A 21,928-nucleotide genomic window follows, 5' to 3' on the forward strand; every position below is an offset into this window, starting at 1 on the left:
AGGGAGGGGGGGGGGGAGGGGGAGGAGGATTCAGGAGGGAAGAGAAGGTAGCAAAGAGCTTCCTAGGGTTAGAGGCAGATGCTTGGAATTTAGAGTGGTAGAAAGTGGCTTTAGCAGCAGAGACAGAAGAGGAGAATGTAGAGAGGAGGGAGTGAAAGGATGCCAGGTCCGCAGGGAGGCGAGTTTTCCTCCATTTCCGCTCGGCTGTCCGGAGCCCTGTTCTGTGAGCTCGTAGTGAGTCGTCGAGCCATGGAGCTGGAGGGGAGGACCGAGCCGGCCTGGAGGATAGGGGACAGAGAAAATCAAAGGATGCAGAAAGGGAGGAGAGGAGGGTTGAGGAGGCAGAATCAGGAGATAGGTTGGAGAAGGTTTGAGCAGAGGGAAGAGATGATAGGATGGAAGAGGAGAGAGTAGCGGGAGAGAGAGAGCGAAGGTTGGGACGGCGCAATACCATCCGAGTAGGGGCAGAGTGAGAAGTGTTGGATGAGAGCAAGAGGGAAAAGGATACAAGGTAGTGGTCGGAGATTTGGAGGGGAGTTGCAATGAGATTAGTGGAAGAACAGCATCTAGTAAAGATGAGGTCAAGCGTATTGCCTGCCTTGTGAGTAGGGGGGGAAGGTGAGAGGGTGAGGTCAAAAGAGGAGAGGAGTGGAAAGAAGGAGGCAGAGAGGAATGAGTCAAAGGTAGACGTGGGGAGGTTAAAGTCACCCAGAACTGTGAGAGGTGAGCCATCCTCAGGAAAGGAACTTATCAAGGCGTCAAGCTCATTGATGAACTCTCCAAGGGAACCTGGAGGGCGATAAATGATAAGGATGTTAAGCTTGAAAGGGCTGGTAACTGTGACAGCATGGAATTCAAATGAGGAGATAGACAGATGGGTCAGGGGAGAAAGAGAGAATGTCCACTTGGGAGAGATGAGGATTCCAGTGCCACCACCCCGCTGGCTCGATGCTCTAGGGGTATGCGAGAACACGTGGGCAGACGAAGAGAGAGCAGTAGGAGTAGCAGTGTTTATCTGTGGTAATCCATGTTTCCGTCAGCGCCAGGAAGTCTAGGGACTGGAGGGTAGCATAGGCTGAGATGAACTCAGCCTTGTTGGCTGCAGACCAGCAGTTCCAGAGGCTGCCGGAGACCTGGAACTCCACGTGGGTTGTGCGCGCTGGGACCACCAGGTTAGAGTGGCAGCGGCCACGCGGTATCGCGTGGCCACGGTATAGGACGATATCACTAGTGACAACAGATGTATATCTGGTAGCTGGGAAGAGAATAAAATATATTAGGTGCAACGTACTGGTCTCCTGGAAGGGATCAGCTGAGGCTACTTAAGAATTTCCTTAGTACCTCTGGTTTTGCTAGGGTTTTTATCTATTCGGTGCTGGCTAGCACCCCTTCTATTCCCATGGGGGGAGTGTACAACTTGATTTGGTTCCGGTGGACCCACTTTAATGTGGCGTTTTGTCGACCTTTGCTGATTTTGATCTGGTAAGCTACAGGTGATAGCTTCACCACAATCTCGTGTGGCCCCGTCCAGTGGGGCAGGAACTTTGTTGCGACGCCCGCGGGTTTGGTGTATATGTAGTACCACACCTTATCTCCGACCTCGAACACCTGGTGTGAGGCTTTTTTGTCGTAATAGGTCTTGTCACCTTCTGTACTTCTTTCCAATTGTCCTTGAGCGTACGCAAAGGTAGTCTGGAGATGGTTCCGCAAGTCGGTCACGTATTGATGAGCCGTGTAGGCGGTGGCTGCGGCGACATCTCCCGGTTGGTACAGGAGATGCAGTGGAAGGGTCATTTGCCGGCCCGTCATCATCTCAAAGGGTGTCATTCCCGTAGACCTGTTGCGTGAGGCTCTGATTGCCATCAGTACCAATGGGAGTTTGAGGTCCCAATCTTTGTGGTTGGCTGCCACATATTTCCTCAAGATTCTGACAATTGATTGGTTGCTCCTTTCTACCCCCCCCCCCGCCCCGAGCTCCTAGGGTGGTACGCGATGTGGAGTTTAGCTTTGACTCCCAGGAGTTTCCACAGTTCGGTCATTACAGCTGCCGAAAAGTGGGTTCCTCTGTCGCTGTCCACGGTTTCTCCTGGCAGGCCGAAACGACTGAAAACGTGGTTTAGCAAAAGAACGGCAGTGGTTTCCGCTGTGTCATTGGTCGCCGGCAGGCACTCCACCCACTTTGTGAATGCGCAAGTCACTGTGAGGAGGTACTTGTTGCCTCTGGCCGACCTGGCAACTGGGCCGACCCAGTCGATCTGGATCGAGCTCCAGGGGTAAGACACACCCTCACGGTGCTCTGTGAAGTGGCTTGGTGGGTTGAAACTGGCAGCAAACTAGACACCCCCTCACGTATCGTGCCACGTCTTGTTCCATGTGAGGCCAGTGGGCCACTTTTCGCAATGTTTCACATGTAGCCTTGACCCCCCTATGGCCTCCACATGGCTCGTCGTGGGCATGAGCTATCATTATCCCCCTCTGTGTTTTAGGAACCACCCACCTTCGAGCGATGTCGGTTTCTGAAACATACACCAATAGGTCATCTACAAGTGTGAGGTGCTGTTTAGTTGCTTACAGCGAACGCAAGTCGTGTGAACCTGCCAAAGCCAGTTCGGACAATGGGTTGTTGACAGGATCCGACAGGAATGCCATCAAAGTGGCGAGGGACTCATCTTGGTGTTGCATTGCTACCAGGTCGCCATTCATGAATGAATGCGTTAGCAGCACATTATGTTCGTGCGAAGACGTTTTCCGTGGTGCTACATGGCTACGCGTTACCGCAGACACCATAGCTTCCTCAGTGGGTTTCTCGTCTCGAGCATCAAACACCCAAGGGGTGCCATGAATTGCACCAGATTTCGCCATGCTGTCAGCATGGTCGTTGCCAAGTTTGTCACGACCAGGTGATTTGGAGTGTCCCTTGACTTTCTTCCAATACACCTGTATGTCGTGTTTGGTGATGAGGTCATCACAAGCTAGAATGAGCTCTTTGTTTTTCACCTCTTTACCACTTGAAGTAGTCATGTGCTTTTGTTTCCAAAACGGCAAGTGGCATAAGAAGGTGAGTCTCGCGTAGTTTGAGTCGGTGCAGATCGCCAGTTCTGCCAATTCGTGTTTTACCGCTGTTTGCAGGGTGATCAGCACGCCAGCCACTTCTGCAAACTGGCTGGTCTTGTTGCCAAGCTGAAATTGAAGTGGTTTGCACGGAATGTCGTTGTGCCATACCAATCCCACCCTAGCTTGCAAGTGGTCTAGATGGCGGTAAGAACAGCCATCTACAAATGCCATCGGCATGTCGAGACACACGTTCTCTTCGAAATAATGATGGTTCGAAGGCAATGGCGGAGCGATGTCACGCGGGAGTGGTCCGGAGTCGGTTTCATCGTCACCACAGTGTTGACACACCGCCAAAGCACTGCCCAAAGGCAGGTTTTTTTCTTTTGCGTAGTTGATTACTACATCATGGCTCTGCAGCGTCATGAGCCAAGCCGCTATCCTGCTGTTGTGTACAGCACCCTCACGGATTCGTTGGCTTTTCAGAAAAGTCACAGGCTGGTGACATGTTTCTATGATCACCTTCTGTCCGCCGACATAACTGGTGAAGTGTTTGATTGCCCAGACTGTCGACAGCAGCGCTTTTTCGGAGTCTGAGTATTTGTGTTCGGCGGGGTTGAGTGTTTTGCTCGCGTAAGCAACCACATGTTTGTCTTGGTCGTATTTTTGGTACAACCCAGCGCTAAGGCAGTGCTCTGAGAAACCGACTTCCAAAAAGAATGTCTTGTCTTTGTTGGGGTATACCAGGCAGGGTGCCTCGCAAAGCAGGTTTTTCAAGGAAGCCACCGCTTCATTGTGAGTGGCATCCCAAACGAATGGGGTGTCTTTCTGAAGAAGGTGAGTCAACGGTTTTGACAAGTCGGCGTAGTTTTCGATGAATTGATGGGAGTAATTACATACTCCCAAGAAGCTGCGCACCTCGTGAAGGTTTGTAGGTGTTTTGATGTTGTGGACTGCTTGGATTTGGTTAGACTGTGGCAGGATGCCCTCGGCACCCACCAGAAGCCCAACGTAGTTTACCTTGGTCCTGCACCATTGTCCTTTCATGATGGCCAACTTAGCCCCTGCAGTCCCGAGTTGGGTGAGAACGTGGTCCATTTCATTGAGGTGATGTGACCAAGTCTCACTTCTCATGAGAACGTCGTCCACGTAAATTATCGTCCCCCCTAGAGGCTGCGTCTGGCATCGCCTTGTGCAGGAAGATGTTGAACTCTGAGGGGGAGTTCGCATACCCGAATGGGTAACGATTGAACGTGAAGAGCTTGTTCGAGAAAGAGAAAGCCAACTTGTGTTGGTCACGCGGGTCGACTGTCATGGTCCAGAAACCATTTGCCACGTCGACGGTGGAGAAGTACTTGGCGTTTGCCACCTTTGGCAACTCTTGGTCGAGCTGTGTCATTGGCCAACGAGACAACGGAACCAGTTTGTTGAGTTGTCTATAGTCAATGGTAAGACGCCATTTACCCGTTGGTTTCAGAACGGGCCACACGGGAGCGCTGTACGTACTGTTACATTCCCTGATTATCCGTTTAGCTAATAAGGAATCGATAATCTCTTGTACTGCTGCGTATGCTGCGAGCGGGATTTTGTATTGTCTAACAAACGTAGGAGTTGCTCCGGGTGGCGTAGGAATACGCACCACATGGATACCCATAACCCCGCAATCCAGCGAGTCTGTCGACCAGATCTCACTGTGTTTATTAAACAATTCTCTCAACTGATGGCGTTCAGTGTCATTGACAAGAGCATCAGCCTCCGACAGTAGTTGTATTACCTGTGCATGGAAACCAGGATATGGTTCGGCGACATTGTACAGGTCTTCATCGGGTGGTGACGGCATGTCACTTTTGGAAGAGTCATCGGTTGTTACCTCACAAGAGTGTACTTCGCATGCCAGAGGAGACGCAATATCATCCTCCGTGACGATGGAGTATATTAACAGGTTGCTGTCAGGATCGACATCCAGCCGGAACGCCGATGTGTCGTCCAGTGGCAATACGGGAGTTAGTGCTATTGCTTTTGACTGACAAGTAAACAGTGTACCTCCCTCGCCATCTAGGTCTAGGGAGGACGGAAGAGGCCCAATCACGGGAACAACTAGTTCAAAATCATGGAAGGCGTAATCGATCAATGTTCCTAGCTGAGTGTGCCGAGGAATGGAAATATCCGCTTGAGTCAGATTTTGTACCAGGAGGTAAGTGGATCTAGCGGTTAGTTCCAACAGTGGGTTGCCATTGATAGTTAGCCCCAAGTCGAATAGTTTTGGAGAGGGTTGGAAGAAAGCCGTGGTGCCTTCCATCCGGTATCCGGGCGCCAGGTTCAGTCTTACAGAAACCTCTGTGGTTCTTGCCGGTATCACCATGGCGGACTCAGTTATCGCCTTGCAAGCTTCAGGAATAGTCTGCCCGGAAGCCATTCGCACCGGGTCGAAAGACAAGGCATGTTGGTTTGGCTGCGCCAAAGACCAAAGAACTTGGTGTATGGTATCAAGTTTAACACCCAATCTTACCAAGATATCCGCTCCCACATAGACTGTATGTGGGAGGTCCGCGACAACCAGTAGGTAGTGGGATAATTCCTTGGTTCCAATGCGGATCGATAGCGCACACACCCCTATTGCGGTGAGTGTTGTCTGGGGAGTCGTTCCCAGTGGAAATCTAAAAGTTTTCGGCACAAGGGGATGGCAGTTAGCTGTTTTCGAAATTTCGTTGAACATTTCCAAACTGATTGCGGATTTTTCTGACCAGGTGGCCAGGCTGCTATCCTCAGCCATAGTGCCGTTCAGGCACACGCCCCCTATCAGAGGAGGGCAGTAAGTGTCGGCTGGTGAATCACCCAAGCCGCACAAGAAAACCTCATGTTTGGTTAAGTTCCGAGTCCAACTCACATTGTCATTTGCCACAAATGGCGGGCTCATGGCCAAGTTCACCGGGTTTGCGTCAGATGCTGACGTCGGACACACGTCGTTGCACAATGTATGGCAGGTAGCCTTGGAAGAATGCGGCGAAGTCAACGGAGTTGGCATAGGTATTTGTGACCAGATTTGATTGGTTTTCCAATCCATTAGTGGTACCAGACGGTCAATTAAATCACTCCCAATCAGCATCCATTCGATTTCGATGCTAGTCACATACCCGGGGTGTATCAGTGACACGCTTTCGAAGTTGAGTTTAAGTAGGAGACGTTTGGTTAGGGGCGAGGTAGCTTGAGTGAAACCTCGAAGATTCGTATCGCAATGTTCCGTTTTCAACCAACGTTTTGTTGGGTCCACTGCCCTTTTTAGTTCATCCAGCAAGGTTTCGGATATGAGGGAAATTGTCGAACCCGAATCTATCAGAGCGTGACAGGTCACACAGTCCTCCAGGACTGTTCTAAGGTATGGCCTGTTCGAGTTGGTTTTTCTCGTCATATCCCCAACAAAATGGAGTGGGTTGGGAGAACGGAGCGGTTTGTAATCTGCGTCGATTTCCAAGACAGATAAGTCACCTACGTGACCCAGTGGGTCCTCTATCGGAATGGGAGAGGAATCATCTGTTGCAAAGCTGCTTATCTCGTGCATCTCCACCTCCGTGTCCAAATCTGTAGACAAAACCTGCGGGCTTGTGTCTAGAACGATTTTACGCCTAGTCAGAGCTTTTATCAGAGCTTCTATATCATTTCGGTTAGCGTTTAAATCATTGTTGAACACTTTGTTGCCCTTGTTACGCTTGTTACCCTTGTGTCCTGACCCTTTGTGAGAGTTAGGCGGAGGGGCATGTCGGCTAGGTTGATCTCTACGGGACCTGTTAGATTGGGGACGTTCATGATTAAATTAATTAAGCGATGAATCAAGCAATTATTAACTCATCAACCTGGGGCACCATGGGAACAGTATTTTGATTGTGTTTCTATTTCCCAAATTAACTCAAAGGATATCAGAATATCGATTTTACAACAGTCGCTAAATTAATCAATTTCCTCTACAGTCTCATTCTGAACGTCGCATAATCCGGGAATCTGCACGGACCCGGGCTTCACCAATGAGTTTACCACACCAATCTTAGTTGATTATTTATTTACTAGCAAGCTAAAATGATGATAAAATTACACATACACAAAACACAGTCTAGATATTGATTAGGACTTAGTATAACGGGCCAACACACTATGGCGCGTGTTACCCAAAATGGGGATTTAAAAGAGAGAGAAATCAAGAAAGTACATGAGAGAAATATACATTTGGATTCATTTGTCAGCCATGCTTATTTAAACCTAGCCTTGCCCCGAACTGCCGCTCTTATGGGTCAGAATATAATGATGTAATTACGTGTTGGAGGTCTCAGGTGGGAAGCTCCGCGTGTGTCGTTTAGGCTTCTCAATGACGCACTTCTCCGGCGCAACTCTCTGGTTGTCCTCACGATGTCAGTGTCCTTCTTGGCTTAGTGGTCTGATCCCTCGCCCTTGATCTGAAAGGGGTCTTCTGAGGACAGACAGCTCTGTAGCTCAGAGCTCACAGCTTCGGACTCGAACGGTGTCTATACCACGATTCAATGGAGAGTGTGGTTCGGCTTGAATTCACCCGCTTAGACACAGCTACTCGTCCGTAGCTCGTGTAGAAAAAGATTTCTTTGTCTTCAACCTTGTGTTTCGTTTTGGGGTTCGTTGACTTTGTTAGACCTTAGCTGCAGCTTGGGGTCACTTAGTCTCCTTGTTAATTCTTCACTCTCCTGTCTTATACCCTAGGGTCAGAAGTGGGCGTAACCGCCTTTAGGGCAATTCTCTGGGCGGACCAAGTAAAGGGGCAAGGCCTAGATTTGACTAAAATCCTATTTTAGACACTACCTTCACATCTCATCTTTACCAAAACATTCTCTTTGATTTGGATATTTTCCACACAACGTACAATGTATAAACATCAGGCATATACTGGGAAAACTCTTAAAGGTACAATGTTTTCATAATAACGTCATCTCTTAACCTTTAATAACAATTCAAAAGTTACATACATTTTCATATTCCACCTCTCGTCATGACCACCATTGTGGCTGACGGAAACCATTGTTCCAAAGTCCCTTTATTGCATGTTTTAATGTTCTGAGGCCAGTTCTCCATAGTGAGAGGACAAAGGAATTTCTCAGTGGCCTAAGGTTTAACTGAAAAGCAGCCTTCGCAAATGGAGGATGGCTTTCACTTCAGCAGTAATACATTTATGAACTTCTTTGAGGAAAAGATCATGATCATTAGAAAGCAAATTACGGACTCCTCTTTAAATCTGGGTATTCCTCCAAAGCTCCATTGTCCTGAGTCTACACAACTCTGCCAGGACCTAGGATCAAGGGAGATACTAAAGTGTTTTAGTATTATATCTCTTGACACAATGATGAAAATAATCATGGCCTCCAAACCCTCAAGCTGCATACTGGACCCTATTCCAACTAAACTACTGAAAGAGCTGCTTCCTGTGCTTGGCCGTCCTATGTTGAACATAATAAACGGCTCTCTATCCACCGGATGTGTACCAAGCTCACTAAAAGTGGCAGTAATAAAGCCTCTCTTGAAAAAGCCGAATCTTGACCCAGAAATTATAAAAAACTATCGGCCTATATCGAATCTTCCATTCCTCTCAAAAATTTTAGAAAAAGCTGTTGCACAGCAACTCACTGCCTTCCTGAAGACAAACAATGTATACGGAACGCTTCAGTCTGGTTTTAGACCCCATCATAGCACTGAGACTGCACTTGTGAAGGTGGTAAATGACCTTTTAATGACGTCAGACCGAGGCTCTGCATCTGTCCTCGTACTCCTAGATCTTAGTGCCGCTTTTGATACCATCGATCACCACATTCTTTTGGAGAGAATGGAAACCCAAATTGGTCTACATGGACAAGTTCTGGCCTGGTTTAGATCTTATCTGTCGGAAAGATATCAGTTTGTCTCTGTGAATGGTTTGTCCTCTGACAAATCAATTGTACATTTCGGTGTTCCTCAAGGTTCCGTTTTAGGACCACTATTGTTTTCACTATATATTTTACCTCTTGGGGATGTCATTCGAAAACATAATGTTGAATTTCACTGCTATGCGGACGACACACAGCTGTACATTTCAATGAAACATGGTGAAGCCCCAAAATTGCCCTCGCTAGAAGCCTGTGTTTCAGACATAAAGAAGTGGATGGCTGCAAACGTTCTACTTTTAAACTCGGACAAAACAGAGATGCTTGTTCTAGGTCCCAAGAAACAAAGAGATCTTCTGTTGAATCTGACAATTAATCTGGATGGTTGTACAGTCGTCTCAAATAAAACTGTGAAGGACCTCGGCGTTACTCTGGACCCTGATGTCTCTTTTGAAGAACATATCAAGACTGTTTCAAGGACAGCTTTTTTCCATCTATGTAACTTTGCAAAAATCAGAAACTTTCTGTCCAAAAATGACGCAGAAAAATTAATCCATGCTTTTGTTACTTCTAGGCTGGACTACTGCAATGCTCTACTTTCCGGCTACCCGGATAAAGCACTAAACAAACTTCAGTTAGTGCTAAATACGGCTGCTAGAATCCTGACTAGAACCCAAAAAATTGATCATATTACTCCAGTGCTAGCCTCCCTACACTGGCTTCCTGTTAAGGCAAGGGCTGATTTGAAGGTTTTACTGCTAACCTACAAAGCATTACATGGGCTTGCTCCTACCTATCTTTCCGATTTGGTCCTGCCGTACATACCTACACGTACGCTACGGTCACAAGACGCAGGCCTCCTAATTGTCCCTAGAATTTCTAAGCAAACGGCTGGAGGTAGGGCTTTCTCCTATAGAGCTCCATTTTTATGGAATGGTCTGCCTACCAATGTGAGAGACGCAGACTCAGTCTCAACCTTTAAGTCTTTACTGAAGACTTATCTCTTCAGTAGGTCCTATGATTAAGTATAGTCTGGCCCAGGAGTGTGAAGATGAACGGAAAGGCTGGAGCAACGAACCGCCCTTGCTGTCTCTGCCTTGCCGGTTCCCCTCTTTCCACTGGGATTCTCTGCCTCTAACCCTTTTACAGGGGCTGAGTCACTGGCTTACTGGTGTTCTTCCATGCCGTCCATGGGAGGGGTGCGTCACTTGAGTGGGTTGAGTCACTGACGTGGTCTTCCTGTCTGGGTTGGCGCCCCCCCTTGGGTTGTGCCATGGCGGAGATCGTTGTGGGCTATACTCGGCCTTGTCTTAGGACGGTAAGTTGGTGGTTGGAGACATCCCTCTAGTGGTGTGGGGGCTGTGCTTTGGCAAAGTGGGTGGGGTTATATCCTGCCTGTTTGGCCCTGTCCGGGGGTATCATCGGATGGGGCCACAGCGTCTTCTGATCCCTCCTGTCTCAGCCTCCAGTATTTATGCTGCAGTAGTTTATGTGTCGGGGGGCTAGGGTCAGTCTGTTACATCTGGAGTATTTCTCTTGTCTTATCCGGTGTCCTGTGTGAATTTAAATATGCTCTCTCTAATTCTCTCTTTCTGTCTTTCTCTCGGAGGACCTGAGCCCTAGGACCATGCCTCAGGACTACCTGGTATGATGACTCCTTGCAGTCCCCAGTCCACCTGGCCGTGCTGCTGCTCCAGTTTCAACTGTTCTGCCTGCGGCTATGGAACCCTGACCTGTTCACCGGACGTGCTTGTTGCACCCTCGACAACTACTATGATTATTATTATTTGACCATGCTGGTCATTTATGAACATTTTAACATCTTGACCATGTTCTGTTATAATATCCACCCTGCACAGCCAGAAGAGGACTGGCCACCCCTCATAGCCTGGTTCCTCTCTAGGTTTCTTTCTAGGTTTTTGGCCTTTCTAGGGAGTTTTTCCTAGGGAGTTTTTCCTAGCTACCGTGCTTCTTTCACGTGCATTGCTTGCTGTTTGGGGTTTTAGGGTGGGTTTCTGTACAGCACTTTGAGATATCAGCTGATGTACGAAGGGCTATATAAATAAATATGATTTGATTTGATTAGCCTCTGTTATTGGTAATGGTGAGAGGTTAGCATGTTTTGTTGTAGCCTTTGTAACTTTCTCACTCATCATAATTCATGGCTCATTCATGATTTTTCTTTATCATGCCATCATCAGGATAAATTTAGTAGGGTTTAGAAACATGTTATCTACTCACAAAGAAAGAAAGTTACTCCAGTCATCATCCACCATTCAGTTACTATTGGGTAAAACATAACCCAAAACACAACCAAAACAAACTGCAATTGCAATCAACAAGTTTACATCCAAATACTCAACTTTTGACTATTTAAATACAGTATCAGTAAATTGGTCAGAATACGTATGACGTCAAATGGGGAGACTGGATACATAAAGTACTTTTATATTTTTCTAAACGGTGAAACAGATATGTATTAAAATACCCTCAAATAAAAGGTGACATTATATACTGTCACCTCATATGAAACATTTTATTTAAAATCCAAAATGTTGGAGTATAGAGCCACATTTAAAATGTTAGCTTCACTGTCAAAATAGATATGGTATGGAGTGTATACTCCATACAATCTAAATCTGATACCTCAATGTCTGTCTTTTGACTGATACTGCTTTTTAAACTGGTCTGGTCAGTCTACTCAAATATTTGTACTATATATTTTTCTCTCTACAAGCAATACTTCAATAGTTTGTCATTTCTAATAATGACATATTAATTTATGAATAGATATGGCAGGTTTCAGGACACTGATTTTTCAGAAAATGTTGAAAAAATATACTGCCACTATTTTCACCACCAAAGAATAGCAGTGTGGTTTTAATATGATTTGACTCTTTGCAGGCTGTCAGGCTGTCTAGTCACAGAGGAAGGCTGTGCTTCTCTGGTCTCAGCTCTGAAGTCAAACCCCTCACACCTGAGAGACCTGGACCTGAGCTACAATCACCCAGGAGACTCAGGAGTCAGACTGCTCTCTGCTGAACTGGAGGATCCACACTGCAGACTGGAAAAACTCAAGTATGTAGAGGGTTTATGTCAATGGTCATATCAGACATGTTTGACTTATCAGGCGAGTTAAGACAAATATTCTGACCATCACTTGGACAAATGTTACTGTGTGTGAGAGAGTGTCCTGTGTGTGAGTGTCCTGTATGTGTTTTTCCAGTGTGTGTTTGAGTTCTGTGAGTCTGTCCAGTGTGTGTGTGTGTCTGTCCAGTGTGTGTGTGTGTCTGTCCAGTGTGTGTGTGTCTGTCCTGTGTGTGTGTGTGTGTGTGTCCTGTGTGTGTGTGTGTTATTTATGTGTGTGTGTCCAGTGTGTGTGTGTGTGTGTCCTGTGTGTGTGTGTCTGTCCTGTGTGTGTGTGTTATTTATGTGTGTCTGTCCTGTGTGTGTGTGTTATTTATGTGTGTGTGTCCTGTGTGTGTGTGTCCTGTGTGTGTGTGTCTCCTGTTTTTGTGTGTCCTGTGTGTGTGTGTGTGTGTGTCCTGTGTGTGTGTGTGTGTCCAGTGTTTAATCAGTGTGTGTGTGTGTGTGTCCTTTGTGTGTGTATGTCCTTTGTGTGTGTATGTCCTTTGTGTGTGTATGTCCTGTGTGTGTGCGTCCTGTGTGTGTGTGTCCTGTGTGTATGTCCTGTGTGTATGTCCTGTGTGTGTGTCGTGTGTGTGTGTCCAGTGTGTGTGTGAGGTCTGTGTATGTGTGTGTTTGTGTCCTGTGTGTGTGTGAGTCATGTGTATGTGTTTGACTGTGTGTGTGTGTGTGTCCTGTGTGTGTCCAGTGTGTGTTCAGTGTGTGTGTGTGTCATGTGTATGTTTATGTCCTGTGTGTGTGTGTGTGTGTCCTGTGTGTGTGTGTCCTGTGTGTGTGTGTGTCCTGTGTGTGTGAGTTCTGTGTGTTTGTGTGTGTGTGTGTGTGTGTGTGTGTGTGTGTGTGTGTGTGTGTGTGTGTGTGTGTGTGTGTGTGAGTCCTCTGTGTATGTGTGTGTCATTTGTGTGTGTGTGTGTGTGTGTGTCCTTTTTTGTGTGTGTGTCCAGTGTGTGTGAATGTGTGTGTGTGTGTGTCCTGTGTGTCTGTGTGTTCTGTGTGTGTGTGTGTGTCATTTATGTGTGTGTTGGTGTGTGTGTGTGTGTCCTGTTTTTGTGTGTGTCCAGTGTGTGTGTTTCCAGTGTGTGTGTATATGTGTGTGTGTGTGAGTCCTGTGTGTGTGTGTGTGTGTGTGTCATTTATGTGTGTGTTAGTCTGTGTGTGTCCTGTTTTTGTGTGTGTCCTGTGTGTGTGTGAGTCCTTTGTGTGTATGTGTGTGTGTGTGTGTCCTGAGTGTGTGTCCTGTATCTGTGTGTGTCCTGTATGTGTGTGTCCTGTGTGTATGTGTGTCCTCTGTGTGTGTGTCCTGTGTGTGTCTCCTGTTTTTGTGTGTCCTGTGTGTGTGTGTCCTGTGTGTGTGTCCACTTTGTGTGTGTCCTGTGTGTATGTCCTGTATGTGTGTGTCCTGTGTGTATGTGTGCCCTCTATGTGTGTGTCCTGTGTGTGTCCTGTGTGTGTGTGTCCAGTGTGTTTGTCCAGTGTGTGTGTGTGTGTGTGTGCGGGTGTTTCCAGTCTGTGTGTCTGTGTGTCCTGTGTGTGAGTGTGTGTCCAGTCTGTGTGTGTCCAGTGCGTGTGTGTCCTGTGTGTGTTTGTGTGTGTGTGTCTAGTGTATGTGTTTGTCCAGTGTGTGTGTGTGTGTGTGTGTGTGTGTGTGTGTCCAGTGTGTTTGTCCAGTGTGTGTGTGCAGGTGTTTCCAGTCTGTGTGTATGTGTGTGTCCTTTGTGTGAGTGTGTGTCCTGTGTGTGTGTGTGTGTCCTGTGTGTGTGTGTGTGTGTGTGTGTGTGTGTGTGTGTGTGTGTGTGTGTGTGTGTGTGTGTGTGTGTGTGTGTGTGTGTGTGTGTGTGTGTGTGACCTGTGTGTGTGTGTCCGGTGTCTGTGTCCAGTGTGTGTGTGTGTGTTTGTGTGTTTGTCCAGTGTGTGTGTGTGTGTGTGTGTGTGTGTGTGTGTGTGTGTGTGTGTGTGTGTGTGTGTGTGTGTGTGTGTGTGTGTGTGTGGAAACCTACTCAAACAAACACACACACACAAACACACACACTGGACACAAACACACTGGTCACACACACTGGACAAATACACAAACATACAAAAACACAAATACAAAACACAAATGACACACACACAAACAAACTGGACAGACACACACACACACACACACACACACACACACACACACAAGTATGTTTGTGTATTTGTCCAGTGTGTGTGTGACCAGTGTGTTTGTCCAGTGTGTGTGTGTGTGTGTGTGTGTGTGTGCGGGTGTTTCCAGTCTGTGTGTCTGTGTGTCCTGTGTGTGAGTGTGTGTCCAGTCTGTGTGTGTCCAGTGCGTGTGTGTCCTGTGTGTGTTTGTGTGTGTGTGTCTAGTGTATGTGTTTGTCCAGTGTGTGTGTGTGTGTGTGTGTGTGTGTGTGTGTCCAGTGTGTTTGTCCAGTGTGTGTGTGCAGGTGTTTCCAGTCTGTGTGTATGTGTGTGTCCTTTGTGTGAGTGTGTGTCCTGTGTGTGTGTGTGTGTCCTGTGTGTGTGTGTGTGTGTGTGTGTGTGTGTGTGTGTGTGTGTGTGTGTGTGTGTGTGTGTGTGTGTGTGTGTGTGTGTGTGTGTGTGTGTGTGTGTGTGTGACCTGTGTGTGTGTGTCCGGTGTCTGTGTCCAGTGTGTGTGTGTGTGTTTGTGTGTTTGTCCAGTGTGTGTATGTGTGTGTGTGTGTGTGTGTGTGTGTGTGTGTGTGTGTGTGTGTGTGTGTGTGTGTGTGTGTGTGTGTGTGTGTCTGTGTGTGGAAACCTACTCAAACAAACACACACACACAAACACACACACTGGACACAAACACACTGGTCACACACACTGGACAAATACACAAACATACAAAAACACAAATACAAAAACACAAATGACACACACACAAACAAACTGGACAGACACACACACACACACACACACACACACACACACACACACAAGTATGTTTGTGTATTTGTCCAGTGTGTGTGTGACCAGTGTGTGTGTGTGTGTGTGTGTGTTCAGGTGTATCCCTCAATGACTGTCTGTTCTTCTGCTTCCCACTACAGTGTGGAACATGGTGGAGAGAACACAATGAAACCTGGGCTTAGAAAATGTGAGTGTTTACTGCTGTGAGGAATATGACTAAGAATAAGTCTTAATTCAAGTAAGGGAAGACCCCCCTGAAATGGACAAAAATTAATGGGAACATATTGGCACCGTACGAAACATATACACGATATCCAATACCACTCAAATGGAAGGCAGATCATTCAAAGCTTATTGCAAATGTCTTACGGCAAATGCCAAGTGTCACACAGCAAAAATCCAAAAGATGGCGAGCGCGCTCCACAGTAAATTGTCATATTGCAAATGCACATCAAGTCAAGACACAGGGGTCAAATTTGGAACATTTGAAAATAAATGCAAAAACTTATAACCCCCTTAACTTCCCTGGGCTATGTGGGACGTGAGCGTCCCACCTAGTCAACAGCCAGTGGAATCGAGTGGAGCGAAATACAAATACCAAAGAAATCTCTAACTTTGATTTCTCAAACATATGACTATTTTACACCATTTGAAAGACAAAACTCTCGTTAACCTCACATCTAGATGTTCCGCTAGCGGAACACCGCTCCAATATCCAATGATAGGGCGTGGCGCGAATTACAAGCTCCTCAAAAATCCCAAAACTTCCATTTTTCAAACATATGACTATTTTACACCATTTTAAAGACAAGACTCTCCTTTATCTAACCACATTGTCCGATTTCAAAAAGGCTTTACAACGAAAGCAAAACATTAGATTATGACAGGAGAGTACCCAGCCAGAAATAATCACACACCCATTTTTCAAGCTAAAATATAATGTCACAAAAAACAAAACCACAGCTAAATGCAGCACTAACCTTTGATGATCTTCATCAGATGACACTCCTAGGACATTATGTTGTACAATACATGCATGTTTTGTTCAATCAAGTTCATATTTATATCAAAAACCAGCTTTTTACATTAGCATGTGACGTTCAGAACTAGCATACCCACCGAAATATTCCGGTGAATTTACTAAATTACTCACGATAAACGTTCACAAAAAACATAACAATTATTTTAAGAATTATAGATACAGAACTCCTTTATGCAATCGCGGTGTCAGATTTTAAAATAGCTTTTCGGTGAAAACACATTTTGCAATATTTTGAGTAGTTAGCCCGGCCATCATGGCTAGCTATTTTGACACCAACCAAGTTTGGCACTCACCAAACTCAGATTTACTATAAGAAAAATTGGATTACCTTTGCTGTTCTTCGTCAGAATGCACTCCCAGGACTTCTACTTCAACAACAAATGTTGGTTTGGTTCCAAAGAATCCATAGTTATATCCAAATAGCTGCGTTTGTTCTTGCGTTCAAGACACTATCCGAAGGGTGATGCGCCGGCGCATATCGTGACAAAAAAAATCAAAATATTCCATTACCGTACTTCGAAGCATGTCAAACGCAGTTTAAAATCTATTTTTACGCGATTTTTCTCTTAAAATAGCGATAATATTCCAACCGGGCGACGTTGTTTTCATTCAAAGGCTGAAAGAAAAAATTGAGAATTCTCATGAACGTGCCTATCCAGTGTCACTGTCCCCAGCCTGACCACTCACAAAATCTGCTGCAGTTATCTGCCCAGAGACAGCAGACGCCCCAATCCACTTTCTGGCGCCTTCAGACAGCCAATGGAAGCCTTAGAAATTGTCACGTAACAGCAGAGATACTGTATTTTTGATAGAGATAACCTAGAAGGACCAGAAATTGTCAGACAGGGCACTTCCTGTATGGAATCTTCTCTGATTTTTGGCTGCGATATGGGTTTTGTTATACTCACAGACACCATTCAAACAGTTTTAGAAACTTTAGAGTGTTTTCTATCCAAATCTACTAATAATATGCATATTCTCGTTTCTGGGCAAGAGTAGTAACCAGTTTAAATCGGGTACATTTTTATATCCGGCCGTGAAAATACTGCCCCCTAGCCCCAACAGGTTTAACATTCTAATGTGAATGATGATGATTTCTAATATTGTGTCTGGTTTCATCCATCAGATGTCTGTGATCTCACACTGGACCTAAACACAGTAAACAGACTCATCTCTCTGTCTGAGGAGAACAGAAAGGTGACATGTAGGAGAGAGAAGCAGCCATATCCTGATAACCCAGAGAGATTTGAGGACTGTGAGCAGGTGCTGTGTAGAGAGGGTCTGACTGGGCGCTGTTACTGGGAGGTAGAGTGGAGTGGGAGAGGGGCTGATATTGGAGTGACATACAAAGGAATCAGCAGGAGAGGAAGGGGTGATGACTGTTGTCTTGGATACAATGACAAGTCCTGGAGTCTGTTCTGCTATGACAACAGTTACACTGCCTGGCACAATAATAATCTCACTATAGTAGACGTCCCCTCCTCCAGCTCCCACAGAGTAGGAGTGTATCTGGACTGGCCAGCCGGCACTCTGTCCTTCTATAGAGCCTCCTCTGACACACTGACCCACCTGTACACATTCTACACCACATTCACTGAGCCCCTCTATCCAGGGTTTAGGGTTCATTATGATGAAGACTCCTCAGTGTCACTGTAAATAATAACCTGACAGACACACACACACACACACACACACACACACACACACACTGGACACACAGAATAGACACATACAAACACTGGACACACAAACACAGGACACACACATACACACACACACACACACACACACACACACACACACACACACACACACACACACACACACACACACACACACACACACACACACACACACACTGGACACACAGAATAGACACATACAAACACTGGACACACAAACACAGGACACACACATACACACACACACACACACACTGAACACACCGACACACAAACACAGGACACACACACACACACACACACACACACACACACACACACACACACACACACACACACACACACACACACACACACACACACACACACACACACACACACTGGACACACACACACTCTGGACACACACACACACATACACACACACACTCTGGACACACACACAGGACACACACACACACAGGGCACACACACACACAGGACACACACAAAAACTGGACGGACACACGCTGGACACACACACACTGGCACTCTCACACACACACTGGCCACACACACACACACACACATACTGACACACCCCCACTGACACACACACTGGACACACACATACACACTGGACACACACACTGGACACACACACACACAGCGGACACACACACGACACACACACACACACACTGGGCACACACACACTGACACACTGGACACACTGGACACACACAAACACTGACACACTCAAACACTGACACACACACACACTGACACGCACACACACGACACACACACACTGACACTTACACACTGACACACACACACTGGACACACACACACACTGGACAATCACACACTGACACACACACACAAACACACACACACACAGCGGGGACACACACAGGACACACACTGGACACACAAACACACACACTCACACACACACACAGCGGGGACACACACTGACACACACACACTGGACACACATACACTGGACACACACACACTCACACACAGCGGACACACACAGGACACACACTCTGACACACACACACACACTGTGTGATTTTATGAGATTTTATTTGTGTATGTACCACAGGAGGTTGGTGGGACCTTCATTTGGGAGGACAGGTTTGTAATGGCTGGAGGGGAATAAGTGGAATGGTATCAAACACGTAGTTTCCATGTGTTCCATTTCATTCACTCTGTTCCAGACATTATTATGAGCCGTCCTCCCCTCAGCAGCCTCCTCTGGTATGTACTGTCCTATATGTGAGAGAGCTCCAACAAGGAATTTCAATTTATGTATTACTTTTTATACCTGCAAATGGGAAATAAACTACTTGAACTCCTTATGAATGTCTGCAGCCGACTAGGCTGTTGGCGTCTGACAAGAGGTGAAAATATTGCAGGAATATTCTGCAAATTTTAAACGTCACTCAATCCACCCAAAACAACATGTAGTCTTTCCACAAGACTCCCATGAAGTTATAGTGTGACGTTATGAGTTGACGTTAAAGTAACATTCTCAGAACATACTGCACTTGTTTTATACTGTTTTAGTTGTATCCTCTGTTTAAACATTTAATCTCTTACAATAACACTGTTAAAATACCAATGTGATCATTTGTTGTCTTTTATGTTGAATAACTAATTGTATAATTATATATGGACATACGCTCCATAGTTGTACAAGTATACAAGGATATATTTTACTTTTCATAATAAAACAGACTTGAAACAAGAAAACTATGTTATTTGTGAAAACAATTTCGTTATTGATTTTACATTGCCTCTCCCAGTTGCAGGTTGACGTTTGTCATGAATCTTGACCTGGAGGCAGAACTGTGTGATTTCCTCTAGATTTGACTAATCAAATCAAATTTTATTGGTCACATAAACATGGTTAACAAATGTTAATGCGAGTGTAGCGAAATGCTTGTGCTTCTAGTTTCGACAGTGCAACAATATCTAACAGGTAATATCTAACAATTCCAGAAAAAAATACCTACACACAAATCTCAGTAAAGGACTGGAATAAGAAAATATAAATATATGCCAACCTGCCTCCCAGTCATCCCCTCCTTATCTTTACAAGGCTGCAGAACATGCAAGTTAGTGATGTGGGGGTTCACTCATAACCCCCAGTCCCCAGGTGGGTAGATGGCAGGTTGAATAAAGAGAAGCTAGTGATGTGGGGGTTCTCTCATAACCCTCAGTCCCCAGGTGGGTAGATGGCAGGTTGTATAAAGAGAAGCTAGTGATGTGGGGGTTCTCTCATAACCCTCAGTCCCCAGGTGGGTAGATGGCAGGTTGTATAAAGAGAAGCTAGTGATGTGGGGGTTCTCTCATAACCCTCAGACCCCAGGTGGGTAGATGGCAGGTTGTATAAAGAGAAGCTAGTGTTGTGGGGGTTCTCCCATAACCCTCAGTCCCCAGGTGGGTAGATGGCAGGTTGAATAAAGAGAAGCTAGTGATGCGGGGGTTCTCTCATACCCCTCAGTCCCCAGGTGGGTAGATGGCAGGTTGTATAAAGAGAAGCTAGTGATGTGGGGGTTCTCTCATACCCCTCAGTCCCCAGGTGGGTAGATGGCAGGTTGTATAAAGAGAAGCTAGTGTTGTGGGGGTTCTCCCATAACCCTCAGTCCCCAGGTGGGTAGATGGCAGGTTGAATAAAGAGAAGCTAGTGATGCGGGGGTTCTCTCATACCCCTCAGTCCCCAGGTGGGTAGATGGCAGGTTGTATAAAGAGAAGCTAGTGATGTGGGGGTTCTCTCATACCCCTCAGTCCCCAGGTGGGTAGGTGGCAGGTTGTATAAGAGAAGCTAGTGTTGTGGGGGTTCTCTCATAACCCTCAGTCCCCAGGTGGGTAGATGGCAGGTTGAATATAGAGAAAACAATAGGTTACATAAAAAAAATCCATAAATGTATAATTATTGTGCAGTTTACACTAAGTGTACAAAACATTAAGGACACCTTTCTGTCCATGACAAACTGACCAGGCGTAACTCAATATTAGGAGGGTATCATTAATGACCCTTTACGTAACAGACAATCCTCTATTCCGGGAACCTTCTTTAAATGTTCCCAAATGTTCCACACTGATACTCTCTCACAGCTGCTCCAGGGCCTCTTAGGTTGAGGAGTCATTCTCTTCTAACCTAATCACAGCTGCTCCAGGGCCTCTTGGGTTGAGGAGTCATTCTCTTCTAACATAATCACAGCTGCTCCAGGACCTCTTGGGTTGAGGAGTCATTCTCTTCTAATCTAATCACAGCTGCTCCAGGGCCTCTTGGGTTGAGGAGTCATTCTCTTCTAACCTAATCACAGCTGCTCCAGGACCTCTTGGGTTGAGGAGTCATTCTCTTCTAATCTAATCACAGCTGCTCCAGGGCCTCTTGGGTTGAGGAGTCATTCTCTTCTAACCTAATCACAGCTGCTCCAGGACCTCTTGGGTTGAGGAGTCATTCTCTTCTAACCTAATCACAGCTGCTCCAGAGCCTCTTGGGTTGAGGAGTCATTCTCTTCTAATCTAATCACAGCTGCTCCAGAGCCTCTTGGGTTGAGGAGTCATTCTCTTCTAACCTAATCACAGCTGCTCCAGGACCTCTTGGGTTGAGGAGTCATTCTCTTCTAACCTAATCACAGCTGCTCCAGGGCCTCTTGGGTTGAGGAGTCATTCTCTTCTAACCTAATCACAGCTGCTCCAGGACCTCTTGGGTTGAGGAGTCATTCTCTTCTAACCTAATCACAGCTGCTCCAGGACCTCTTGGGTTGAGGAGTCATTCTCTTCTAAGCTAATCACAGCTGCTCCAGGACCTCTTGGGTTGAGGAGTCATTCTCTTCTAACCTAACCACAAACAAAGAAAGGATTCAAACAAATAAACATCATGGTCCAACACATTAGGGGAGGGGGCGGCATAGGGAAGGTAGGGGAGAGGAGAGGGGGGGCATAGGGATTGTAAGGGAGAGGAGATGAAAAGGAAAGACTTCCTCCGTGTCAGGTAAGCAGTCTCATAGTCTACCCTCACCAACTAACCAGACTGAGTGAGTTCTGAACATCCCTCTCTGTCCTCTGATCCTGTCAGGTAAGCAGCATCATAGTCTACCCTCATCAACTTCCTGGACTGAGTGAGTTCTGAACATCCCTCTCTGTCCTCTGATCCTGTCAGGTAAGCAGTCTCATAGTCTACCCTCACCAACTTACCAGACTGAGTGAGTTCTGA

At 46.3% G+C, this 21,928-nt stretch overlaps 1 protein-coding gene across 1 annotated transcript in view; it reads left to right on the forward strand.

Annotated features, from left to right (window-relative positions):
* Positions 1–19,455, forward strand: part of LOC106586013 (NLR family CARD domain-containing protein 3) — a 94,698-nt gene extending 75,243 nt beyond the window's left edge. The window contains exons 9-11 of the mRNA XM_082972973.1: positions 11,829–12,002; positions 15,126–15,172; positions 17,154–19,455. Of these exons, the coding sequence (XP_082829099.1) occupies positions 11,829–12,002; positions 15,126–15,172; positions 17,154–17,683 (751 nt within the window). The 3' untranslated portion in view covers positions 17,684–19,455. The remainder of the gene's footprint in view (positions 1–11,828; positions 12,003–15,125; positions 15,173–17,153) is intronic.
* Positions 19,456–21,928: the final 2,473 nt, after the last annotated feature.

The sequence above is a fragment of the Salmo salar genome, chromosome 03, assembly GCF_965601325.2.
Source record: "Salmo salar chromosome 03, fSalSal1, whole genome shotgun sequence".
Taxonomy (NCBI): domain Eukaryota; kingdom Metazoa; phylum Chordata; class Actinopteri; order Salmoniformes; family Salmonidae; genus Salmo; species Salmo salar.